General features: G+C 42.0%; 1 protein-coding gene across 3 annotated transcripts in view; it reads right to left on the reverse strand.

Annotated features, from left to right (window-relative positions):
- Positions 1–862: 862 nt before the first annotated feature.
- The window catches only part of slc44a5a (solute carrier family 44 member 5a), a 141,020-nt gene continuing 120,986 nt past the window's right edge, over positions 863–20,896 (reverse strand). Inside the window, exons 8-23 of one of the 3 annotated variants that reach the window (XM_079818567.1) lie at positions 12,485–12,608; positions 12,257–12,340; positions 10,649–10,761; positions 10,026–10,157; positions 9,850–9,949; positions 9,658–9,750; positions 8,963–9,050; positions 8,598–8,860; positions 8,414–8,508; positions 7,956–8,059; positions 7,791–7,864; positions 7,632–7,702; positions 5,937–6,025; positions 5,755–5,839; positions 4,577–5,469; positions 3,428–4,501 (exon numbers count right to left, since the gene is read on the reverse strand). In XM_079818567.1, the coding sequence (XP_079674693.1) occupies positions 5,357–5,469; positions 5,755–5,839; positions 5,937–6,025; positions 7,632–7,702; positions 7,791–7,864; positions 7,956–8,059; positions 8,414–8,508; positions 8,598–8,860; positions 8,963–9,050; positions 9,658–9,750; positions 9,850–9,949; positions 10,026–10,157; positions 10,649–10,761; positions 12,257–12,340; positions 12,485–12,608 (1,628 nt within the window). In that variant the 3' untranslated portion in view covers positions 3,428–4,501; positions 4,577–5,356. Of the gene's footprint in view, positions 1,517–3,427; positions 4,502–4,576; positions 5,470–5,754; positions 5,840–5,936; positions 6,026–7,631; positions 7,703–7,790; positions 7,865–7,955; positions 8,060–8,413; positions 8,509–8,597; positions 8,861–8,962; positions 9,051–9,657; positions 9,751–9,849; positions 9,950–10,025; positions 10,158–10,648; positions 10,762–12,256; positions 12,341–12,484; positions 12,609–20,896 lie in introns of those variants that run through there. The other 2 variants (XM_079818566.1, XM_079818568.1) reach the window with 2 other exon arrangements.

Below are 20,896 nucleotides of genomic sequence, written 5' to 3' on the forward strand. Positions count from 1 at the left end.
TTTAGTTCAAACAAATTAACTTGAGTATTTAGAACTTTTCTTGGAGTTCTCAGCTGACACAAAGTAATCAGAATTTTCAGTGTTTTGAGTTGCATGAACTTTAGTCTTTTAATTTTGACTAACTTAAATTTAACTGAAACTGGGCTGGGATTTCCCTTTCCAGCATGCTTTGCCATGACACTCAAAAGGGACAGTAAATGCCAAAATTAAGGGTTATGTTTTTTGTTGTTGTGAGATTTGGTAGTGCACTCAATGATTCAGGCCCTTCATATATGACGCATTTAAATTCTGTTCACTTTACTTTAACCTATCTAATTTTGTCACAACTTAATTGAATTGTGTTCAATCAACCTAATATATTTAAAACTGAAGTTTAAATATTCAGTTGTGCTAAAACTACATGAAATATTTTTGTTGACATTACCAACTGTGCAGTGGATCTGTAGATCCCACCATGCTTTGCAAGGGACTACATTAGGAGAGTAAATGTATGTTATTTAATGTTTTTCTGTATAGAGAAAGATGTTAGTTAATGTTAGTGTTTAATTTTCAGTTATGTTGGACATTAGTGGGGTTTCTGTAATGTTTTTGCATTTTGAGGATACCATTGTGCTGAAGAGTGGCGCTTGTGCTTAGGCTGTGGGCACTCAGTGATCTATGCTAATGTCTGGAATCACACCAGTCTTTTCTTATATTATCATTATATACATTGTGTATGATGATGAATGAAACCGCCTATTGCTTTTCCAATTAAATGTTTAAGTTTGTCAAGTTCAAAAGTCATGTTATGAGTATATAAATATAATTTAAACTGTATTTGATTAAATTGAGTTGGACCAACTCAATTACATTTCATTAATTTGTTTTTAATGAGTTGGGGCTACACATTTATTGGATGAAAAACCTGCCCTCAATTAAATTGAGTTTGTCCAATGAGTAATTGAGTTTTATGCTAGTTTAGAAGCGGTTAGGATTGCCTCAATTTGAGTTTTGCCAACTTATTCAGGTTTACAGTGTACCTTATTTATTTTTGGGTGAACTATCCCTTTTAAATGTAATTTTACAATTTAATTATACTGTTACTTATTAACTGTGACGGGAGGAGATGTATCTTATAAAATGCAAACATCACCCATAACTTCCGTATAAGCTCTACAACTTTGGTTTCTTTGTGACCGATGAAGTTCTTGCACTTTAATATTTTAGTGTGATATCATATGGTCATTGGAAAATGTATCAATTTTTGTACAGATTTAAAGATGCAGTGCATAAAAGCAGTTTGCATTGCTATATATCCTTATGCAGACTAAAGCATTGACAACTTCATATACTTAAACAACAAAAAGAAATCGGTGAATAGTTTGGAGCTGCTGCTATTATTGTATGCAGCAGGACAATGGCTGTTTATTTCCTCTGTGGGCCGTCTTCCCTCGAGGTCTTCTGAGGATTTTTCTCAGCGAGCTGGTCGTGTAAAAGGGTCGAGCAGCTGATCCATCATTTTCCTCCAGGTCTAGAGCTGCAAGTAGACATAAGGATGATTATACGTGCATGTCTTTGTTTAACCTCTCCTAAACAGAGAGATTTCCGTTAACTCCGGTGTTATGTTTCTTGAAGGCATTCGTTACTGTTAAAATATCACTTTAGGGTTTAAGCGTATAGTCAGCTAATGGTTTATGATGAGAGATCCACAAAACACATTTTTGAAAAATCGGGGGTGTTGAAGTTTTAATGCATTTCAATGGCAGTTTAATAGAGGGAATTAACTCCTGAGAAATAATGTTTATTAGTGAGAGATTCATCACAGCTGTGCCGTATTGTTTGACAACCTGGGATAAATGCCTTGTGAGAAATGTGTAATGTGCGAAATGGACCTGAGGGAAGTCATTCAGGGAAAATAGTCTTTAAATAACTTTATTCATTTAAATATTAAAAAAAAAAATCACAATTCCATTTTGTGGTACAAAAGTACAAATACAATAAATACCCACTCCTACAACATTACAAAAGTGTTTCAATCTAGGCGTATAAAACGATAGCACTTTAATCTTGTATTTCACAGTACAAATAAACCGAAATGACTTCTTTGAGAAGGACCCTTCTTTTATATTTCCAATTATTCTCAAAAAGGTCCTTTTAAAAAGGGACCTACAAAAACAATAGTTTGGTTCTTTAAGCTTCTCCAGGAAACAAATTCTTACAGAAGTTGTAGTGCTTATTCGTCACTCAATCCCTCTCGCCGATCCTGAAGGAAGCATTTAGAAACGTATTTTGTCTACAGTTACCGTCCTTCTGCCAGCCAGTTAACTCACAATCACTTCAACTACACAGAAAACAAAATGCTATGAAAGCCCTTTGCTGATTTCATCTTTTAAAACTCCCGTTAACCATCTGTTAAAGTATTTTGAGCAGGGAAAACTGACACGATGAGTCCCAAATACAGTGGCACGGCACACATACAGTAGTGATGTGTTCATTATTTACATGTAAATAAACCACGGTTTGCATTTTGTCCTGACAATGTAAGAGACATTCAGTAATTATCACCATTAAATTTTAATGAATACCTCTGTGCTTCATATTCAGAGGAACGTTTCATTGAACCGAAAAAATAGAAACGATCTGGAAGACTGGTTACATTATTTACTGTACATTTCTGTTTAAATTAAGCGATTAAGGGTTTAAAGAACCATACTGAACACCTAGAGCTCAAAGAAAGATTGTTGCCTTAAGGTAATGGATGTAACTTAACTTAATGGCTGCATACTTGGTTTAAGAGATGCCTAGGCTGCATCCGAAATACTCAAAAAAAGTGTTATGTATAATATGACTGTAATCAGGACATACTACAGTTGTCATTATCATGTGACCAGTTGCGTTAAATCACAAATCCTCTCCTGTGGCCTCATGGGATGGTAAAGTGTCCATCATATGCACACTTCATAATCTTGCCTGAAGTTGAAGATCATTCGGGTACTTTTTGCTTAATCTTTTATGAGTACTGAATTCGGACGAACTACTTTTGTCACATACTCTTTTTCGCTTCCTGTATAGTAGGGAAGTATATGATTTCGGATGCAACCCTAGTTTTTATACACAGAAGTGTTTGTCTATCTGATCTCTCTGCGCTCCATCACAACTGCAATGCTGAAGGTCCAGTTAATCGACAGCATTTGAGACTATGTTGGTATAAAAACAAAAATGAATGTCCCCCTTTTCTATAAAAAGCCAAAATCTGGGTTACAGTGTGCAAACATTAAAGGGATAGTTCCCCCAAAAATTTAAATTCTGTCGTCATTTACTCACCCTCAAGTTGTTCCAAACCTGTACGACTTTCTTTGTTCTGCTGAACAGAAAAGATGATATTTGGAAGAATGTTTGTAACCAAGCAGATAGAGCAACCATTGACTACCATAGTAAGGAAAAAAAATACTATGGTAGTCAATGGTTGCTCTATCTGGCTGGTTACAACATTCTTCTAAATATCATCTTTTCTGTTCGGCAGAACAAAGAAACTCGTACAGGTTTGGAATAACTTGAGGGTGAGTAAATGACGACAGGATTTTCATTTTTGGGTGAACTATCCCTTTAAAATACTTGCTGTTTCAATAGGATATACACAAGACGTGACATGATTTCAGAGTGAAAAATCTTTGTGTATACAATTATACAATGCCATAAAACCCTTAAATGGCTAAGAAATTTGAAAAATGATAATGCGTTACAACAGAAGAATTCATGTAATGCCTCTTTAAAACTATAAGCTTTACAAATACTCCAAAAATTGGCTCATTCACTTCCATTGTAAGTGCCTCACTCTACTTTACTGGAACTTTGATTTTTGCCTTTTTTTTCTAAAGAAAACAAGGGACAAGTCTAAATTATTTTTGTTGATATCAACATTACGCCACAAATGCGGTGGATTGAGTTTACTTAAGTTAAAGGGATAGGTCACCCAAAAATGAAAATTATCCATGATTTACTCACCTTCAAGCCATCCTACACTGAAAAAAAGGATTATGGCCCAGTTAAATTAAACATAATTAATTTGTGCTCGTTTAAATAATTTAAATTTAGTTTTTTGATTTTAATTTAAAAAATTTAATTGGTTTTATGAGAATTGTGTGTTTTTGTTTAAATTGAGATGAAATAAATTGATTGCGACCACTTACGATAAATTTTTTTAGTAAATTCAACAAATAATTTTTTTCAGTGTAGGTGTATATGATATTCTTCTTTCAGACGAATACAATCGGGGTTATATTAAAAAAATGTCCTGACTAAACCAAGCATTATAATGGTAGTGAATGGCAGCCCAAAATTTGAAGCCCAAAAAAGTGAATTAATCTGTTCCACGCGGCTCCAGGGGTTAATAAAGTCCTTCTGAAGCGAATCGATAGGTTTGTGTAAAAAAAAAAAATCCATATTTAAAACTATATCAAGTAAAATACAGCTTCCGGTGGACCCCCTTCCATATTCAACTTATGAAGAAAGTGTAACGCCTCTCACAGTTCAAAACACTTACGCTACGTCCAGCATCATCGTCGCACCAGTTACACTTTTTTCGTAAGTTGAATACGGACGCAGTCCGCCAGAAGCTAGATATTTGACTTTAACGTATTACATATGGATATTTTTCTTACAAAAACCCATCGCTTTGCTTCAAATTAGCCACATTTGTTAATATAGCTCTGATTGTATTCGTCTGAAAGAAGAATGTCATATACACCTAGGATGGCTTTAGGGTGAGTAAATTATGGGCTAATTTAAATTTTTAAATGAACTCTCCCTTTAATTTACACTATCCCATTGAGCAAAATAACTGTCAAATGCAATGCTGTTTACCAATATGTGCGTTGTTTTTAAAGGGGAAGTCCTGCAGGGATTGTATGTAAACCATTTTAATCTCCGATTGGGATTCGTTTTAGCTGTAAAACCAGCTCTAATCGTACGTGAGAGAAGAAAAGCGCATTCAATGAATCAGTCGTTCAGATTTACGCTGAAATGGCAAACGTTAACTCTCAAGTTGGGCTTCTTTTCTCAAGGTGTCCAATCTCAGGCAGCTTTTTCAATGTCAGTAGTCATTTTCCCAGAATAAGGCAGCAGTAAGAGGCAAACATGTTAGTATGCAGTGTAGGGTCTGTGTCAGAAAGGCCAAAGCTCTGTGTCCTGGGTTAGTTGCTGTTACAGTGCAGAGAGAGTCTTTGGTCTTTTCTTGAGGTGGATGATCACGTCACCACTCCCCATAATCCTCCGCTCCCGTTACAAAATGTAGTCCACTTCAGCTATAATATACTGTAAGTTAATGCATGCTAAGTATGTAAGTTGAGTAAAGGTATTCTCATAGATTCTGAGGGTTTTATCCGCGTGACTTCTTGGGGCTCTGCTCGGCCCTTCCCAGAATTCTTTTCAGGTCAGGAGACATGAGGAAAGGCTTGGCTGTTGTCCCGTCATTTCTCTCCAAGTCTTCGCCTGTGAACGCCGCACAGTGCCGTACGATTGAGAAAAGAAGAGAAAACAGAGAGAAATCGAGGTTATAGTGCCACAGGAAGTCCGAAAGTGACAGTCTAAAGCCAGTGGTTTCAAGCCGGGAGAAGGTTTTAGAGGGACATACAGGAAAATATTAATTTCAAGCTACATATATAGATGCTAGCATCCATTATTCCATGCCAGAATTTATCATAACACTCAACGTACCCATTTTCTAAATAAAACACAGAATATTATATCAAATATAATAATGGTAGCAATACTCACAGAAACAAAGGAACATAGTGTCCACACACATTGCATAGACGCTGAAGAAGCTGTGCGCAATTAAGTATGAACCCAATATTACTGTCTGTCAAAGAAAGAGAGACCTGCCAGTCAAAACACCATCTCGACCAGAAACTAGCTCCAGTTTGAAAAAATAAATAATACTAAAGAGACTTTCTCACCAAGAGAGGCACGCAGTAGTAATTCAACACGGGAACCTCCTCTTGGATGATGGGTATCTTGCGTGTAAAGAGGAGGAAGGCAATAACACCTGCAGGATATAATTGATGGAGCGCTCAACCACAGACCTCATAGACAGTTACTCAGTTCAATGTGATACTGTTACACTCTCGCGCCCTCTTGTGGTCAATGGAAATATGACCATACAGGCCAATTCATGCAGTTCTGCTTATGCTGCATAAATGTCACAATTTCCATTTATGAAGTCGTGATTACGAGTTTGTTGCATTGAAGTGAGTGACTTCAAAGGATGTTCATGTGCAATTTTTAACTAGGATACTCGTATTAACGCTAATTCCGATAGCACACGAAGGTAGCATTAAAGGGATAGTTCACTCAAAAATGAAATTCTGTCAACATTTATTTATAGTAGACATTGACTTTCCCCCCCCTACTGTGGATGTCAATGGCTACCATGTCAATGACTATCAACTGTCTGGATACAACATTCTTTAAAATATCTTTTGTGTTCAACAGAAGAAAGAAACTCGTACAAGTTTGGATCAACTTGAGGGTGAGTAGCCTAAATGATGACAGAATTGACATTTTTTGGGTGAACTATCCCTTTAACTACTGCATAGCATATGTAAAATTCCGATGCATTTCCTACATAAAGTAATTGATTTTTACTACAAAGAAAAAAATAAATACTATTTTTATTATTATTATTATTATACCATTTCTAGTCATGCCATGGAAAACATTACGGAATTGCCTGTGAAGAATTACACTATGCATAAACATGTTGATATATACATCAGTCAGAAGTTGACTGGAATTGCAGCATATCAGCAAACGTACACTTTCATAAAGCACTGCAAATAAAAATAAAACCTATTTCTTCACTCTCTGTACAACAGTTTGGGGTCTGTAATATTTTTTTAATGTTCTCTTATACATAAGTCTCTTATGCTGACCAAACATGGGAACATGACTGCATTTATTTTATCTAAAAACAGTAATATGATGAAATAATATTACATATAATATATTATTGTTTTCTATTTTAATATATATTTTAAAATATAATTTATTCCTGTGATGGTAAAGCTGAATTTTCAGCATCATTACTCCAGTCTTCAGAGTCACATGATCCTTCAGAAATCATTCTAATATGCTGATTTGATGCTCAAGAAACATTTATTATAATTATCAATGTTTAATATCTTAATATTTTTGTGGAAATCATGATACATATTTTTCAGGATTCTTTTATTTATAGAAATGTCAAAAGAACACTATACACTGTTTTGTAACACTATACTGTACATTGTCTTTCCTGTCACGTGTCCATAAAAGTATTAATAAGAATTAATAAAATTACGAATTTCTTTAAATGAAGAAATCTTTCTAACCCCAAACTTTTGAAATGTAGTGTACTGTATTTACAGTGCATCCGGAAAGTATTCAGCGCTTCACTTTTTCCATATTTTGTTGTTACAGCCTTATTCCAAAATGGATTCAATCCTCAAAATTCTACAAACAATACCCCATAATGTTGCCAATTCTTTTGACCAATGTTTTTTTGTAATTCTTATGGATAAAGTAATATAAAAAATGCAGTATCTTTAACAAACAAACCTGATTTCGTCAGATTACATGAATTAGACAGCTACAATCATATGCCAAACACTCACCAACGCTCCCAGCTATCAATAGTTTTCCCAGGAAGAGCAAGAAGTCGGTGACTTTGTCCAACACTGCCACCCTGCGGCAGAGAAGAGGAACTGCAGTAAGAGGACGGCCAGTTCTGATTTAACTGCTAGTCTAGTTTCTGACATAAAGGATATTCTCACCTCACTACATTCCTCATCAATAAATAGAATGCCTCCCGCGCTGATGTGCAAAAGTTCTTTCCATAAATAGCAATCTAGTGTGAAACACACATATACATTACATCCTTACATATAAAGCGTGTTTGTTTATTGTGTCTTTTATAGGGCAGTATGGCTGACTCTTACCATTATATAAGCATTCCTGTTCATAAAGCGTATAAATCGCTCCAGACACCAGAAGCAGCACTTCAGACAGCAGAGCAGGAATCGTGCAAACACATTGTGAGCTCCTACACACATACAGACACATGTTGTGTTTCCATGTTTTATGGGGACTTTCCATAGACATGTTTTTTTTTACTGAACAAACTGTACATTCTGTCCGCTAATCCTACCCATCACAGAAAACTTTCTGAATTTTTACATTTTCAAAAAACATAATTTAGTCTGATTTATAAGCTGTGTTCCTCATAGGGAAAACAACTAAAAACATCCCCTCAAAGACAAGGATTTCGGATATTGCCACCTTTGTGGAGACATTTTGTCCTTGACGTAGGGTTTACCTGGACCACACACACACCGGCTTCCATTTATTATGGGGAATTTCCATAGACATAATGATTTTTATACTGTAAAAAAGTAACCTTTTAGTTTGTGGTCCAGATACTCCAGAATAATTCGGATGAGTTGAACCACCGCTAAGATGAGAGAGCCAAAAGCAAGAGACCCTGTGTGGTACCTGCAAAACACAGCACAGTTGAATGAATATTGTCCCAGGTCATGTTTTGAGCAATGCTTTGACTTCAGTAGGAAACACTGGAACTGTACCGTATGGCCCTGGAAAAAGAGGAGAACACTGGGCAGGAAGGGATGTCTGCGGGCTTCCTCCGGGCCCAGTAATACGAGGCGAAAGCTCCAGCGATGGTGCACTGTCCCAGAGCAATGGTGAAATTAACCAGCCAGAGGAAGACCAACAGATTACAGAGCTGGAGGATAAAGATGTAGCGATGGTACAAGCTCTCACCCCCGTAAAAAGCAAAAAGACACTGAGCACCTGGACAATGCTTGGTGATGTTGGTCCTGTTGAAGCTCTGTTGATAATGAAAAAGCATAGCCATGCTAAATCATGTGAAGAAAAATAATATTTCATAACAACAAGTTGAAGCTGTGCAGACAGTCAGAATAGATCTCACCTCGGGATTGCAGGTTTGGTTGGCATACTTGCAGTTGGGATGGACTGATGTGACTTTGTAAACAGCATCACCAGAAGATGCAAGAAAGCTTCAGGTTTAATTAAGGTCTACAGAAAAGGTGGTACTGATGTGTGTGTGTCTGTTGCTTGCATTTTTATGCCATTGTGGCCACACATTATTAGCTGTTATAATAGTGCCACCAACTGGAGGATTGCATACTTTCGTACTATATAGTATATGAAAAACAGTATATGACAAAAACAGTATGTATGTAAAAACAGTACCGAGCTCTGTATTTGGCCCGAACCCAGAGTACTCCCCCCGTATTCCGGGCTGTGGTAGGAACAAGCCAAGAGTGAAGAGTCGGGGTGATGAAGGGATACATACTCTTTATGAATTTCTTTTTTCTGCTGAACACAACCAAAGATGATATTTTAAAGAAGTCAATAACCAAACAGCCGATGGGCCCCATTGACTTTCAATAGTATAAAATACTATGGAAGTCAATCGGGCACATCAACTGTTTGGTTTCCCATATTCTTAAAAATATCTTCTTTTGTGTTCAGCAGAAGAAAGAAATTCTTACAGGTTTGGAACAACTTGAGGGTGAGTATATGATGACAGAATTTTCATTTTTGGGTGAACTATCCTTTTAAAGAATTTGAGTGTTGTGGGTCAGTAAATGAAGAGGATACAGTGCAGTCATGGCCCAGTAGGCGATACAGACGGCCAGCAGCACAAAGGTGATAATGGGGTAGAACAGAGCGGACATGATGTAACTGATGGCCCTGCAGCGACACACACACACACACAGATTATTAGAGCAGCTGTTAATCTCTCTTCACACACAGGAGAGTTCTCAGACAGAGATACAAATAGAGACTCACCTGCTGCCCTCTCTGAGAAGAGCGATAGCAATGCGAACCCGCTTTCTCAAGAATATGAGTATTAAGATAATGGAGACTTCAGTCAAACCCAGAGTCACCACTAAGAGGAACAGAAAAACACATGAAACAAGGAGTACCGCAGAAATTCAAAGCCAGAAATTCAAATTCATTCTTACTGAAGACTAGCCACGTCTGACTGAGTTGTAAGTAGACGTGGAGGTCAGTCTGGAAGCCGATGTCAGAGATAGTGACGTCCGCACCGGGGGTCTTCCTGAGAACGGTGAACTCCCAGTAACAGTGCCAGATACCTGCAAACAAGAGAAGGATCTGTTTCACATCACAAGAGCCCAAGAAAAGACCTTCACATTGCATGCGACTGTTTATTTTGCATATTAATAGGTTACAGCATTAGCAGTACAAACAGCAGCTATTCAGCAACTCCAGATGCTAAAATCTGTTTGTTCTACACAATTTTGAGATTATAATTATCTATGAAATATGATTTAATTTAATTAAAAAATTAAATGCAATTACACGCAATTTTGATTTCTTAACAACCTTGTTTGTAATTATTCTTGATAGTCAACATCTGATAATCATTATGGCTGTTATGAAGGAAAATACTCACTGTAGTAACCCAGAAATCATGTTAATTTATATTCAGAGCTGCAGTTGAGTCACACAGAAGAAATGCTGCCAGAGTTGGCACAAGTGATTGTGGTGTGAAATAGGCCAAGTCATTAAACGGCACATGTTGTCATTATTTTATGGTAAACTACAATATACTGTAAATACTGACCGTAGGCCACGAGCAGGATAACAGCGATGATGATGAACCAGAGGAGGAAGCCTGCGGTGAATCGCAGCAGCAAGATGAAGATCAGACTGATGACCAGCGCTATGACCAGCCCTCTGTCATAATGAGAAAAGTCATGAGCACAGTAAACATGCACACAATAACAAAGAGTATCAAATCAAAGAGTAACAAACAATTACTACTTCATTGGTTTTTAATTATAATTCATATGTTCCACATTAAAGGGACCTTTAGGGAAATCAAGCTACATATGGACATGCACTGTATGCATTCGTTGTATGGAAAGGAGTAGCTTTGACATTCTGCAAAATTCCTCCTTTTGCCTTATAGTCATACAAGTTTGGAATGACATGTGGGTCATTTGTTTTTGTTTTTTTGGATAAGAGAATATAGTTTTTTTTCAAAACTGACTGGCAGTAGCATAGGAATTAGAAGAGCATTTTATTCACTGATGTTGATGCTCACTTAAACGTGTCATGAACTGGCTTTTTTATTTTTTATACTGTTGTCTGAGGTAAACTTATGACATTTGGGTGGTTTTTACATTCAAAAACATCATAATGAATAAGTAATAGGCTATTTTCTGCCTTGGTTTTGAGGCTCTCTGAAAAACAATCTGTTTTGATGGGCGTGTCACACTGAAGACTTGGAAGTAAACGCCCACGGCTAGGATTGGATAAGATTTGCATATTTAATGAGTTTCCGCTCCGCTGTCAGTACACCTGATGAATTGTTTTGAGAGCGTCTGGAGAAACGTTCACAGGGCTCGAAAAATATCTTTATCAAACAAACACAATGCTCCATCTCTCATCCCCCTGCGATTGATTGGAATGTTATTTCTATATCATTTCACCCAATCATCAGTGAATATAACTGCGAAACGTACACACACACACACACACACACGCACCCACACGCAAGAAAGGTGATAGCCTGTCTGAAAAACACATAGCCCCGGGACTTTGGGCTTTGCGAGCTGGCGTTACAAGTCCGAGTCTGATCACGAATGAACCAATAACACCTTCTCCAGCCTGTGACAGCGTGCTAAGGTATGTAATCAATAGATATCAAACGATCTGTAACAATGCAATATTAACACATATAAAAAACATGTTTTACTCACATAAGTGTGTTGCACCGTTCCTGTTGGATCCAATATAGAAGGCACAGCATTGTGTTTTAATCTCAATATGTCTGCGAATCCAGTCTCGACCTCTATCTTGTTTACAATCGATTCCGCGGTGAAATGAAGCGAACAAACGCAATGTCTAACAAACGTTTAGCTCCACGAGTCGGTGGGCGGGCTTGAGGCGGTGCTTCTGCGTCCTATTACGTCAATGGTCGACATATTATGAGAGCTCTCGTTTTCTGGGCCTGGTGTCTATGAAAGCTTTTCTTTGACTAACAAGGACGTTTTCAGCTCTGAAACTTACAGGATATTTTTATATCACGATGAACTTTTATATACCAAAGGCTCAAAGGAAAGTTGATTTCTCAATTCATCACCCCTTTAAAAATCTCACTTAATGTTATTCACCTACTGAACACAGTCAATGTATAATGTATGTGCTGAGATAAAAGGCTGCTTACATCACTATCCAGTACCAACAACTGGCATAATCCTCCACAATCTTCATTCCCACCTCTTTGGCCTCATGGATACTAGTAATTCCACTGCAGAGAAAAATATGTATTTGTGTGCCCAAGTCATAGAAACACATCAGATAACAAAGGGCTCAGGTTTTTATCAAATAGAAGCTTTTACCGCATAAACTGAATCAACTACTTCTAGAGCAATAGTGAAGATGATATACATACTTTGCTGCATCTCTAAGTTCAGTCACACTTCTGGCTGTGTCCAGTGCATCTTTGAAAGCTGTTTTGTTAGCGACTGTTAGGGTGCCATTTCTGGTGATGAAGTCTGGGAAGCAGCGCTGTAAAACTTTCATGTAAGTAAAGAAAAAAAGAATGATTAACTGCTGAAGGAATTATAATAATGATACTCAAAACCAAAACAACCTAAGTAAACAGCTACTCATTTCCCATATTAGCTTAAATGTAACCTGCCACTCACTTACTGAAATATACTGACAAGAAAGCAATGAAAACAAGGAAACAACGTTTTCTTTATGGGTTTTCCCCTCATGATTACAAATGTTATAAAAATGTCTCAGGTTACGTATGTAACCCGCTTCCCTGAGAGGGGAACTCAACTCTGTGTCATGGCGTTGATGCTTTGGGGGAACGTTTCAGCTTGAGCCATCGTTCGAAGCATGTGTCTAAATCCAAATCCACCAATCCGATTGGCTGAACATGTGCACGTTGTGATGTAGCGTATAAAGAGATGCCAGAAATGCGGATAGACAGATTCAATTTGTCTGAGGAAAACACACAAGCATAGCCGGAGTGTGGCAACATGACGCAGCATCTCGTTCCCTTCTCAGGGACCTGGGTTACATACACTGGTGTTATTAGAACACCTGACAGATCTAAAAATATTGACCTTTTTTGCCTCCACAACATGATTTCATTTCATAATGTTCATGAAACATGCAGATGGTTGCTCTGACCATCAAATTTTAGAGTCGTACTGGTTTCATCCATTTTTTACTTTAATATTTGGTATATCCACCTGTAGTAAAGTTTGTTGTTATGGGAAGAAGGAGGCGGGAACCGTCGAACATTTAACAACTTTAATAAAATAAAACAACAAAATAAAATAATCGGCGACAGACCCTCACGGACGACTGCCGCCTCCCATGTCCCTCGCCAACTTCACCACATACCCCCAACACCCTTCGTAGGCCAGGGAGTACCCCGCGACAACGTCTAATCCCCACCCGGAGAGCCCAATCTCTGCATCCGGGGATATGGGCCGGCGAGAGGAGAGAATGGGAGACGGAGACCCCAGAGCGACCGGAGGAGAGAGTGAAGGGAAAAAAAATCTTGGTCCGATTCCCTGACACACTGCCGCTCGGTCCTCAGCCCGCTGAGAGGCTCTTCCTTGCGGTGCCATGCGATGGTACTGGACGCTCTAGGACGGCAGCCACCCCACCTCGACCCAGGGGCACGGCAGCAAGCTCTCCGTCCCACCGGATCTCTCTTCACTCGTTCCAGCACCACCGCCTTGGGCAGCCACTTGCGGTCTTCTCTCTTCCGCTTTGGCACCAATGTAGTAAAGTTTGTTGTTATGGGAAGAAGGAGGCGGGAACCGGCGAACGTTTAACAAATTTAATAAAATAACTCAACAAAATAAAATAATCGGCGGCAGCCCCTCACGGACGACTGCCGCCTACGTACAAAACAAACATAAACAAAACACAACATAAAATTCCAGGCCTGGCCCTCTCTCGTCCTCCACTGATGTTGCTCCTCCTTATATGTCTCCGGGCTCCCTCATGAGAGGACTCGAGACCGGTGTGACTCGCAGGTGGTGCTCATTCTCAATCACCCACCGGCCCCGCTCGCTCCTAACATCACCTTTTGCAGCAATTACAGCAGCACATCTCTCTGGCATAGTGTCAATATATTTCCTCTGAGAACTTCAACACTAATGTTATCCCATGCCTTCTGCAACTAAAGCCAAAGGCTTTCTTATGAATGTACAATAGATCTGTCCAGTTTATTATACAGCTCGCCCCAAATGTGCTTGATGGGGTTGAGGTCCGGACTTTGAGGGGGCCAGTCCATCATTTTCAATGTTCCAGCAGATTCCTTCCGCCGCAGGTACGTAGTTCTGGCAAGAAGAATGTTTCGGGTCATTGTCCTCTTGGAAAATAAATCCAGGCCCAATAAGACGATTTTGGCCACCACTGTACGTAACTTGAGACGTTCTCTTTTCAGTGGAACTCAACACTGCGTTTGCCGTTAACGCTATGGGAACATCAATTAAAACATGCCCAAGGCAACAGAGCCTACACCCAAGGCTAGACTTGGGTCATCCCTGAAAGATTCAGGATCCTGGGGTCGGTTGCATAAACTGCTAGGACTTAAGTCAGACTGGCCTAATTGTATACTGAAAAGTAAGACTTGCCCCTTGACTATGTTAACGCAACTGGCCCCTGGGGTTAAATCCATGTCCAAACTATAGAACCTGATGAAGGTATGCAGAGAGGACCAGCCTGCTGCAGCACAAACACCCTGTAAAGGTGCACCCCAAGCAAAAGCTTTGGAAGACACTACACTCTTAGGGGAGTGGTGCCTGATCCCTAGAGGTGAAGCCATTCTGCATACCTCATAGAAGAGGGTGATAGCATCTGTAATCCAATGCAACATGCGCTACTTGTTGACCGCATTCCCACTATTGCGACCACCAAAGCATACTAGAAACTGAGAGGACCTACCTCAATGGCCTGTGTGCAAAAGGCCACTTATGATAATGTCAGAGCACTTGCGCTACTCTAGTGAGACTCTTATTATGAAAGTCTGTGGCGCGAGCAACCGGAAGAGACACTGTTCATTCAGTACGGCGCGAACAGCAGATTACCTCAGCAGCTGTTTTAGTAGACCTCACCTAATAATGTTTTAGTAGATAATGTAGATAAATAGTGAAAGTAAATGTGATGGAAATGTTATATCAGGTGTTTATGGATCATTGTCATTGTCTGAAGGGAGCAGCCTATAGTTAGTATGTGAATGATGATTATCTGTACTGATGTTGCTGTTATTTGAGTATTGCTCTTTGTGTGTTGCAGAGAAACCACACACTCATAATACTGTACATCTACATCTCAACTACGAGCATACCAAACACGTCTACGTCTGTTAATGAGTATTCGGCCCACTTATGAGCCAGTTCTACGTCAATTAAAGCAGGACTCACTGACTGTGCACCTACTGAATCTAAGTCTCCACTAAATGTGCTCAACCTGCTCACGCATTTGGGTCATTGTCCCTTTGCATGTTTATCGGCCATCACCTTCAGGGTCAAGCAAAGTTAGGATCCATTCTCTCTGCAGGCCGTAAAGGAAGCCCTCCACAGTCTAGCTCAAACTCCTTCTTGTTAAGGTTCATGTAAAGGCTGACTCCCTCTCCTGTTAATATTCCATACCAGTGAAAATAAAATCAGTTCAAATTGATGCTTCTCTCTGTGGTGTTCTGACCGACACACCTGGTTCACTGCAATCAAAATCAGCCCTTATCATCTTTAAGCGTAACCTTCGTTACATTTGTGGTCCTTCGAGCCGGATTGCAGCTGTGCTGGGAGTATGCGGCAGAGTGATGAAGCACCATGGGTCACTCGGCCCAAACGTCAAATAAGACCGCCATCATATTTGGAGGATTATGAGGTCAGTGCAGTGCGACCGAAGATACTCGGCCCACCACATGTCAGCCCTGTACCACACACGCCTAGAGAGGATGAGTGGAGTTCACAGCCTCATGTGAAGTGGAGTATGCAACCCGATGTACAGGATGATTTCACCTCCCGCTCTGAAGAGAACTTTTCGGATAGTGGAGGCCTTCACTTCTCAACGCTTGGGTTTAGCGGACCACTCCTACCCCATCGCCAGCTTGAAGAGGAAGTACAAGCACCTGGCAGATCTTCCCCTCGAGACATTCGATCACGTCAAGCCGCTCATGTTAATTGGTGCGGACTACCCCCATCTACTTACCCCTGTTGAGCCGGTGAGAATGGGCCCTCCTGGAGGTCCAGCAGCCATTCGCACAAGACTGGGATGGACCCTTCAAGGACCTGCACACCTTACACAATGGGCCCCGAGCACCCAGCAGTGTCTCTTCACTAGTGTCTCACCCCAGACGACAGAGCTGATGCAGAATGTGGAAAAGCTGTGGAAGATGGACACCTTGCCATACCAGAGTGGTAAACTGGCAATGAGGTCAAAGCAGGATAAGGAAGCAGTGGAGCTCCTAGAGGCTAAGACAAGGCGAATTCAGGTCGCAGGTGTCCACAGATATGCCACACCTCTGTTACGGAAGCGAGACATTCCCCCTCTCCAGGCTCCCAAGGAAGCCGTCTTACCCAGCCTCAGAAGTCTGGAGAGACGCTTGGCCCGGGACCCCCTACGAGCCGACGAGTACTGTGCTGCGATCCACAAGTTGGTGGAGACGGGAGCAGTCAAGAAGATTGACCTCAGTGAAGTCTCAACCACAGATGAGTCATGGTATATACCCCACCATTTAGTGTGCCATAACGGAAAGAGTCGTTTGGTCTTCAACTGCTCCTTCCAATTCCGAGGTCGAAGCCTCAATGATACCCTCCTTCCTGGACCAACATTGGGAGCCTCTCTTCTGGGCGTTTTACTGCGCTTCAGGGAACATGCAGTAGCAGTCAGTGGTGACATCAGAGGCATGTTTCACCAGGTTCAGCTCCTACCAGAAGATCGGTCGCTCCTCAGGTTTATCTGGAGGGACATAAAGCGTGAAAACCCCCCTGATGTCTTCGAGTGGCAGGTCTTACCATTTGGCACTGCGTGTTCACCGTGTTGCGCCACTTTCGCTCTCCAGATGCATGCGAGAGATCATGGGAGTCCAGGAGAAGGAGTCAAGCATTCAGTGGAGCACTGTTTCTACGTGGACAATTGTCTTCAGAGTGTGCACACAGCAGATGAAGCTAAGGAGCTGGTGGACCGGCTCAGGGAAGTGCTAGCATCTGGAGGGTTTGAGATCAGGCAGTGGGCCTGCAACATACCTGATGTCCTCAGGCACCTACCTGCAGAGGCGAGGTCCGACAGTATGGAGCGATGGCTTTCACATGAGGAACCTGGACATTCAGAACCGGCCCTCGGACTCAGCTGGCACTGGGAGACAGACACCTTAGGCTACAAGAGCCGGCCTCTGGAGTATGGAGCACTCACAATGAGGAATGTTTACAAGGTGCTCGCCCGACAATATGATCCCTTGGGATTCATTGCACCTTACACGACTCGCGCCAAGATGATCGTCCAGAGCATGTGGGACAAGCCACGCGACTGGGATGACCCACTTATCCCTCAAGATCTACAGAAGGCATGGAAGGAGTGGGAATCAGAGTTACATCTGCTGTCACACATCTCATTACCCCGACACTATACTCCCGCTCTAACCGATCCGATGGTTGCTTCCAGACAGATCCACGTGTTCAGTGACGCCTCGGAAAGGGCCTACGGATCAGTCTCTTATCTGAGAACAGAAGACACCCAGGGACGGGTTCACCTGGCATTCCTGGCAGCTAGGTCCAGGGTAGCACCCCGGCGACAGCATTCCATTCCCCGCCTCGAGCTCTGTGGTGCCTTGACAGCTGCCCAATTGGCAAAGACGTTAGAAAGAGAACTGACGTTGAAGACGGATCGGACAATCCTCTGGAGCGATTCGACAACAGTGTTAACCTGGTTACAGTCGGAGTCATGCCGCTTCAAGGTTTTCGTGGGTACACGTGTCTCTGAGATCCAGGAGCTGACAGGAGAGAGTACCTGGCGCTATGTCGACTCCGCGCAAAACCCGGCAGATGATGTGACTCGTGGAAAGACCTTGGCAGAATTGGCTGTGCCTAACCGCTGGAGCCAAGGGCCGTCCTTCCTCCTCAAGGGACCTGCTGAATGGCCATCCTCACCAGGAGAGGTACCAGAAGAGGATGTCACAGAATATAAGAAGTCTGCTACGTGTGGCGTGATATCTAGAGCAGATAGACCGGAGAAAAACCTGGGCAAGTCATTCAAGTCCTGGAAGGATATGGTTGAGTCCGTAGCGCAGGAGGCACACGGGGCGGCCGACCGAGATGAGTCCTTGAGAGCAGCGGACTACAGGCAAGCAGAGACGACTATCTTCAGGAGAGTTCAGACTGAGTGCTTTCCAGAGGAGTTGCGTCACCTAAAGGCAGGGAAAGCCGTACTTCGTAGTAGTCGTCTCCTTACCCTGTCCCCGGAGCTGGATCCTGAAGAGGGAATCATAAGAGTTGGAGGAAGACTCCGACGTGCCGAATGGTTAGACCCTGGATCCAAACATCCTATTGTCCTGGACCCCTTGCATCCAGCAACAAAACTCCTTATCCAGGACTACGATGCTCGTCTCTGTCATCCGGGTCCTGAGCGGGTATTCGCAGAGTTGCGCAGGGTTTTCTGGATTCTCCGTGGCAGGGAGGCAGTTCGGAGGGTGCAACACCAGTGCGAGGAGTGCCGAAGATGGAAATCTAAGCCGCTAGTCCCTAAAATGGCCGACCTACCTGTGGCCCGTCTACGCTTATACAAACCGCCGTTTTACTCCACGGGCGTCGACTGCTTTGGACCATTTCAAGTCAAAATAGGACGACGCTCCGAAAAGAGATGGGGTATCATCTATAAGTGTCTGACCACTCGGGCAGTGCATCTGGACATCTTGCACAGTATGGACGCAGACTCTTTCCTGATGAGCCTCAGGCGGTTCATTGCACGCAGAGGGACTCCAGCTGAACTCTACTCCGACCAGGGTACCAATTTTAAGGCAGGAGAGAAGGAGCTCCGTGAGTCTTTTGACAGCATGTCCGCCGACCTCCAACGACTCCTAGCCAAGCAGAAGATTGATTTCCGCTTCAATCCCCCTGCAGCTCCTCACTTCGGGGGAACGTGGGAGAGGGAGATCAAGTCTGTCAAGACTGCGTTATATACAGTCCTAGGAGTTCAACCTATTTCTGAGGAGGTACTACATACTACCTTACTGGAGGTAGAGGCAATACTGAATACCAAACCTTTGGGCTATACCTCATCCAGTGTTGCTGACTTGGATGCCGTGACTCCTAATGTCCTCTTGATGGGGCGGCTGGATGGAGCATTACCTCCAGTTGTCTACCCTCAGAGCGAGGGTCTAAGCCGGCGGAGATGGCGACACTGCCAAGTTATAGCAGATCACTTCTGGGCAAGGTTCATCAGGTGCTACCTGCCAACCCTCCAATCCAGGCAGAAGTGGCATGGTGCCCCAGCTGATCTGACAGTGGATTCAGTAGTCCTGTTGGTTGACCCCCAGTTTCCCAGGGCACTTTGGCCAGTTGGCAGGGTGGTTAAAGTACATCCGAGTGCAGATGGTCATGTACGTTCCGCGGATGTGCAAGTCAAAGATAAAGTGTACACCCGGCCAGTTGCCCGGCTTATTACTCTTCCAGTCATCCCAGATGCTGAGGAGGATGAGGAGTGCCCTCCAACGACTTCAAATTAAGGATGAGCCTTTTACGTGAGCAAATTGCACGCAATTTGGGGGCGGCTGTGCAAAAGGCCACTTATGATAATGTCAGAGCACTTGCGCTACTCTAGTGAGACTCTTATTATGAAAGTCTGTGGCGCGAGCAACCGGAAGAGACACTGTTCATTCAGTACGGCGCGAACAGCAGATTACCTCAGCAGCTGTTTTAGTAGACCTCACCTAATAATGTTTTAGTAGATAATGTAGATAAATAGTGAAAGTAAATGTGATGGAAATGTTATATCAGGTGTTTATGGATCATTGTCATTGTCTGAAGGGAGCAGCCTATAGTTAGTATGTGAATGATGATTATCTGTACTGATGTTGCTGTTATTTGAGTATTGCTCTTTGTGTGTTGCAGAGAAACCACACACTCATAATACTGTACATCTACATCTCAACTACGAGCATACCAAACACGTCTACGTCTGTTAATGAGTATTCGGCCCACTTATGAGCCAGTTCTACGTCAATTAAAGCAGGACTCACTGACTGTGCACCTACTGAATCTAAGTCTCCACTAAATGTGCTCAACCTGCTCACGCATTTGGGTCATTGTCCCTTTGCATGTTTATCGGCCATCACCTTCAGGGTCAAGCAAAGTTAGGATCCATTCTCTCTGCAGGCCGTAAAGGAAGCCCTCCACAGTCTAGCTCAAACTCCTTCTTGTTAAGGTTCATGTAAAGGCTGACTCCCTCTCCTGTTAATATTCCATACCAGTGAAAATAAAATCAGTTCAAATTGATGCTTCTCTCTGTGGTGTTCTGACCGACACACCTGGTTCACTGCAATCAAAATCAGCCCTTATCATCTTTAAGCGTAACCTTCGTTACAGCCTGAGTGGTGGACATAGATCCTGAGAGCATGGACCAGACATAGCAGGTGGAGGCTTTCTTGCTCCAGCATCTCATGGAGCAAAGGAAAGAAAGCCTGCAAAGTGACCGACTGAGTACGCAGAAGGTACTTTTGGAATGTAGTCTGGTCTGGGGTGCAAAATAACTCTAACATCACCTTGTGCAAAATCTAAGCAGGAGGAGGCTAATGAAATGTCTGGAAGTCTCCTACTCTCTTAAATAATGTTAA

This window comes from Gobio gobio (genome assembly GCF_949357685.1).
Source record: "Gobio gobio genome assembly, chromosome: 6".
NCBI lineage: Eukaryota > Metazoa > Chordata > Actinopteri > Cypriniformes > Gobionidae > Gobio > Gobio gobio.